General features: G+C 43.3%; 1 protein-coding gene across 2 annotated transcripts in view; it reads left to right on the plus strand.

Moving 5' to 3' along the window:
* The window catches only part of LOC129857410 (DNA repair protein XRCC1-like), a 30,255-nt gene extending 23,935 nt beyond the window's left edge, over positions 1–6,320 (plus strand). Inside the window, exons 13-18 of one of the 2 annotated variants that reach the window (XM_055925633.1) lie at positions 1,064–1,103; positions 2,198–2,334; positions 2,615–2,705; positions 2,950–3,025; positions 5,145–5,279; positions 5,324–6,320. In XM_055925633.1, the coding sequence (XP_055781608.1) occupies positions 1,064–1,103; positions 2,198–2,334; positions 2,615–2,705; positions 2,950–3,025; positions 5,145–5,252 (452 nt within the window). In that variant the 3' untranslated portion in view covers positions 5,253–5,279; positions 5,324–6,320. Of the gene's footprint in view, positions 1–1,063; positions 1,104–2,197; positions 2,335–2,614; positions 2,706–2,949; positions 3,026–5,144 lie in introns of both variants that reach the window. The other variant, XM_055925632.1, reaches the window with a different exon arrangement.
* Positions 6,321–6,361: the final 41 nt, after the last annotated feature.

Consider the following 6,361-nt stretch of genomic DNA (forward strand, 5'->3'; position numbering starts at 1 on the left):
CAGCACTGCTTTTGAAACGAACAACAGAACAGATACTAATTTGCGTAGCGGACATTATTCTCTCCACTTATTTATAAACCTGCGTAAATCAGGGCTGCCAGTTTTCTCGTGAGCTAATGGTGCTCACAACAGACGACTACACACTTTTGATAGCAGCTGAATCACGTGTGTCGGAATGGAAGGACTCTGACATGGTGTTGGATAGGAGAAAGGAACATACTCTCTGGCCATACTCGTTTCCAGAGACTCGTTTCGTCACCTTTTCCTGCCAGAGTCATAATTGCGGTAAATGTATTTCTACGGCCATGTAGTGAATGAAATCGCTCGATGGTCTTAATACATTTGCTCTAGTAGCTAGCCGAGGAAGAAAGAAAGACTAACACCACAACGACTGAAGAGGATGGACATGAAAGAGGGTGAAATGGACAGAGGGAGAGAAGTTGGGAAAAGACTGCTTTAATGAATTGCATGGAGGGATGGAGGGAGGGACGGATTGACGCCGCCGCCATTTAAAAGGACAGGAAGAGAGGGATGCATGTCGAGAGGACAAAAGAAAGAAGCACTTGCGTAGAGCAACCGCTGCCGAGAGACTTGTGCATGATTCTAATTTCTATGGTAATGCGAGGCCAGGAGTAAGTGGTCCGGGCGCATTAGTGCGAGGAGAACGTCTTTACTAACGCATCACATACCTGGGAAGACGAATGAAGGGTCTCAATAGTCTAGAAGTAGCTTAGTTTACTTGTCTCCTTCATCTGCACTGGTTGGAAAATACATATTAACAGTATTAAGGAAACCTAGCCTTTAACTAGGGCCTAAGTACAAGGCCTTTTTATATTGGAAGAGCAAAGCTTAGAGAGGTATGGGTGAAGCACTTTTACATACTTTTCCACAGCGTAGTATAGACTTAAGTTATGACCCGATGTAGGTTAGTAAGATGGTATGCTTCTGATGTAGGTTAGTAAGATGGTATGCTTCTGATGTAGGTTAGTAAGATGGTATGCTTCTGATGTAGGTTATGTGCTTCTGATGTAATAAAATGTTGTTATTCTCCTGTCTCCAACAGAAGATGAGTCTGGCATGGACACGGAGGACGAGCTGAAGAGGTAACTAACATCACCAATGAACATGAATGGGATAGTGTTCATATTTGACTGTAGCGGGGGTCGAAGCCATGTCCTACTGCAGGACCTCTGGGTTGACAGTGCCTCTGCCCTAGCCTGGTTTCAGATCTCTGTGCTGTCGGAGTTGCCCAATGGCCATAGGAGTTGCCCAATGGCCATAGGAGTTGCCCAATGGCCATAGGAGTTGCCCAATGGCCATAGGAGTTGCACAATGGCCATAGGAGTTGCCCAATGGCCATAGGAGTTGCCCAATGGCCATAGGAGTTGCCCAATGGCCATAGGAGTTGCCCAATGGCCATAGGAGTTGCCCAATGGCCATAGGAGTTGCCCAATGGCCATAGGAGTTGCCCAATGGCCATAGGAGTTGCCCAATGGCCATAGGAGTTGCCCAATGGCCATAGGAGTTGCCCAATGGCCATAGGAGTTGCCCAATGGCCATAGGAGTTGCCCAATGGCCATAGGAGTTGCCCAATGGCCATAGGAGTTGCCCAATGGCCATAGGAGTTGCCCAATGGCCATAGGAGTTGCCCAATGGCCATAGGAGTTGCCCAATGGCCATAGGAGTTGGCAAGACAGCACAAAGGTCTGGGACCATGATACCTTGATCCTCTTGTTGCTCATCATGGTTATAATTACACGTTTGTTATTTTACTGGGTTTGCCAACTCGCCATATATAATTCTTCCATCTGTTTAAGGCGGGTGTAGGTAGGTTGGAGAGAGATCGAAGGAGAGAGAGTGTTCTCATTTTGATTCATTAGTTGTCGGATTGCGCTGTCGTCGTGAATGTAAATGAATTGCCGAGCTTGTTGGTGGAAAGGACTTTTGTAGTAGAGCATCAATACAAGTCTTAGACTCCGCCATACTGAAACGCTCTCTTTCAGTAATCTGAAGAGAGCGTGGGTGTTTGTTTTGTATGTGGGCAGAAATGTCTGATTCTGTCAGTTGTATTTGTTGTGCGGCATCACAACAGAATGAACAGGTGTGGTGTCTCTTCATTCAAGGACACCAGCAGAGCATCAATCAGTAGTTTCATAACCCCCATTTCATAAACAACTTTTCTCTCTCTCGTCGGCAGGGTGGAGAGCGCGAGTCGGCAGAAGGAAGGAGAGAAGGAGAGAAAAGGAGTGAAGGAGGAGGACCCTTTTGGAGGGTCGACGGACGAGAACACTGACGCTGAGGCCGAGGAGGACAAGCCCATCCCTGAGTTACCAGGTCTGTCTCTGTCTGTCTGACCTTGTCTGCCTCTCTCTGTATAGTCTGTGCTGGCTGTGTGTGTCAGTTTGTTCTTGCTAATTGTTCATGTTATTTAACATCAATGAAGTACTTTTCTGTAAGCCATGCTGGTTTGAAAAACGCTCACAAACGTTAAGTTGTCAAATTGCAGACGATTTCTTCTCTTTTTCCCATCAGCGATGAACAATGATGATTACTGTAATGCTATGCAGGGAGTCTTTCTCTCAGGCGGATCTTTCATTTTCTTACTACCCTTTAGATTTCCTAACTGGAAAGCGATTCTTCCTCTACGGCAAGTTCCCCAACAATGACAGGCGCCTACTCCTGCGGTACATCATCGCCTTCAACGGGTAGGGAGAAGAGAGACTGACTCCAGAATGAGAGTAGGGCAGATTTTCCTGTAACAGTAGTACTTTACGAGTACTTTTTGAGGTAATACAAGTGATCAGCGGATGAGGGCTTGTGTGTCATTGTACCTCTATAAAACAGTGTTTGGGATCTCTGGCGAGACGGGTAGTTTTCTCACTCTATTCCTCCTCTTCCCCTCCCTATATCTCTCGCTCTCTGTCTTTGTTCATCTCCCTCTCTCTTCAGGGAGGTGGAGGACTACATGAGTGAAAAGGTCCAGTTTGTCGTTACCAGCGAGGGATGGCACGACTCCTTTGAAGACGTGAGTGTGACCTCCCTTTTGTTTCCTTCGAAAGACCTCTTGATGTTAAACACACACAACTATGAGAGTGCGATACACAAGCAGGCAGGCGCACACTCACACACCACAAACATGATTTGTGTAACACACACACACACACACACACACACACACACACACACACACACACACACACACACACACACACACACACACACACACACTTATAAAGGTCTCATCTCTTTGTAAAAAGGTAACGACTCCAGGGAGTTAGAATGCTAGTCATCTATGTAAAGTGCTCAATTCATAGTCTGCTCCGAAAAAGAGACAGAGAAATGGATAATGGTATTTTCCACTTTGAAAGGCTTGGAATGAAACATTGCCACTCTAGCTATCACATGATCATCTTAAGTGAAATAAGTAGTACATTTTTCCTAGATGAGGCCAGACAAAATTGATTCACTGTTTTAACGTATTTTTCCCCCAGAAAAGTGAGGCGAACGAGTGTGAAAAATAAATAAAATAATAATCATTAGGTGGGTAAGGAATAACAGTACTTTACCACACTGTCCAAGGCTATATGGACATGAACACTAGGTGAAATATTCAATTTCAGACTGATTTTCAGATTATTATTATTATTATTAATACACACATTAACATTATTCACATCGGATGTATGATAGAATGCGATATCCTATCATTTTCAAAAATGATTGAAAACAAAGTAATGTATGAATGTATTATCAGTTCATTAATCTACTAAATTGTATAGCCTACCAAATTCAAGAATGATTAACAATAAATCATTGTAATCAAATTGAAATGTTGATGCATAATAATGAGTACATGACCTGAATGCATCTCTATAGCCTAGGCGTTAACAAAATGTTCATACAAATAGGATTAGACCCTCTCATAGACTAGGCCTGGTAGAAAGAGGGTCAATCAAGTTCGGTCCGCCAAATGTGGCACTGGAAAAGAATACATAAATCCAGCCATAGAGTATAACCTCTCATCATCAACAACAAAAAAGTTGTTTTGTAACATGCACAATTAGAAGCATCCATGTAAAATAGGTGAAGCGTGGCTCAATTCGAGCCCAGTCATTTTGCTCACCGCATCCTCCTTTGACTGTCTCGTCTGGCTGCCGCGACAAGCATGTGCGTGCCACTGGCGGTGTACTTTGCTGGACACGCTAGCTGTTCTCGGCGGCGCGTCATCACTTCAAACGCATTCCGTCGTGGTGTTATCGGTTGGCCTACTACCAGTCAATTGGTTCAATTACACTGTTGTTTCGTCTATTAATCGCTTCTAATAGATCTGAAAGTGACGCAATAACCATGAATTTAACCGACTGGTTTTTTTTATAATGAGGGACGTCCCATGTTTAACCTGGTCACGTAAAGAGTAGGAATTTGCGCTGGCTTCAGGCATGATGGCATGAGAGAGAAATGAAACATCTGCACGTCGCCTGCAGGTGCCAGTGTGTGTGTTTCACTGTCCAATCCGAGGCTCGAACATGATCTGAGCGTGTGATCCGAGGCTGTTTGGTCTCTTGGGCATCAACTTGGGAAAGCCTCAAGGCAGAGCGGACAGTGCATTATAAACAAAGAGCTGCGTATATTGGTCAAAAAATAGAACATCTGATTATTATTTGTAATTTTTTTCGGGCTGTGGAGAAAAGTGAGGCGTGGCATCCGTTAAACATTCATTCAACTTTGTACGGCCTAAGTATTATTTATATTTTTGAAATTATATCCCAAAAAGGACGGATTCTAGGACATGGATAATTTTAGGAATACTTTTGATGTGCTGTTTACCTACCTCAGGGCCTTTTTCGTGCATCACTGATGTTTGATTTGGTATTGGACATGCGTGGTTAGTTGCCTTTTGATGTAGGTCTGCGACACGGACATCTGTGTTCCACGCCAGCTCATTTGCAATGGAAAGTGCTTCTGCCAAGTCACGAGCTTTTGAAATATATATGTTGTCGACCTATTTGGTGTACCATTTTAAATATTGGCTGGCGAACCCTCATGCGCTCAAAGGGTTCAGTCTCTGTAGCCCTTTATTTTTAAACAGATTCCCACCTCCTGACACATTTTCCTCTCGCTTTCTCTCTCCCTCTCTGCCACAGGCACTGATGGAGAATGGTAATTTAAGCTTTGTCAAACCCACATGGATTTTTGCCGTCAACGATCGACAGAAGATGCTGCCGTATCAGCCCTACACTGTTGTCCCTTGAGACTTGCATTTGCTAACATGCTCTCAGACACACACACACACACACACACACACACACACACACACACACACACACACACACACACACACACACACACACACACACACAACAGTATTGTACCTGTCCAAAGGGTAGGAGAGGTCTACATTGAAGCCATAGACACGAGCTCTTCTCAGATCCTCAGGTAAATGAAACCAAGCCTGTGCCATTTTGGTACAAATGCCTTAACTTTACCTGAAGCCATCCAGAGAGCTGGATGAAATGGTTTCCTTAACTGAGATGGTATATCTTCATAGACTTATCATTACCGGTGCACAAAAATAACTCCCCTATCTGTCTCTCTTTTAGGGCTTTTAAAACTACATTTCTCTGCTTCACCTCCACTACCTCAGGGTCTATGTGGAAACTTCAGTTATCATTCATGTCCTGAAAAGCCACTGGCTTTGATAGAGGGGGGGGTGTATTAGTGTTAGGAGCAACATAAAGAGTCCTAGGTGTAGCCGGAATGGCACCCTATTCTCTATAAAGAACCCTATGGGCCCTGGTCAATAGTAGTGCACTACATAGAGAATAGGGTGCTGTTTACACACATAAAGGTGTTTGTTAGTTATTTAAGGTCACTGACACTCGATGTCAACAACTACGTAATATGAATAGATAAGAAGGCCAATGTCTTTGTTGCTAGGTAGGAATATGAAATGGGCTTCAAGGATTGGTTGGTATTCCTCATTTTATTATTTTATTTTTCAGCAAGTCCACTTTGGCCAAGTACATGGGATTGTAGTGTAATTTGTAGCATGTAGTGCTGTAGAATTATGTGTACTTTTGTTTTATTCAAGTTGTATGCTGTTTGAATTGTACACAGAGACTATTGTGTGCAAAAGTGTGATGAACCAATAAGTCCTGTTTTTGCATGGTTATTTTTGGAAGTATGTGATGTGTGTTCATCATCCTTACTTTTCCCGTCTAGATTCGACTTGTTTTTTTACAGTATCTTAGCTTTGCTTTCAGATTCTTCCCCCCCAAAATAAATATTTGATCAATTAAAATAATGGATTTTTTAATTAATTGCACACCCTGCGTGTTTTTATTGATCAACTGATTTGAAT

Source organism: Salvelinus fontinalis, chromosome 6 (genome assembly GCF_029448725.1).
Source record: "Salvelinus fontinalis isolate EN_2023a chromosome 6, ASM2944872v1, whole genome shotgun sequence".
Classification (NCBI taxonomy): Eukaryota; Metazoa; Chordata; class Actinopteri; order Salmoniformes; family Salmonidae; genus Salvelinus; species Salvelinus fontinalis.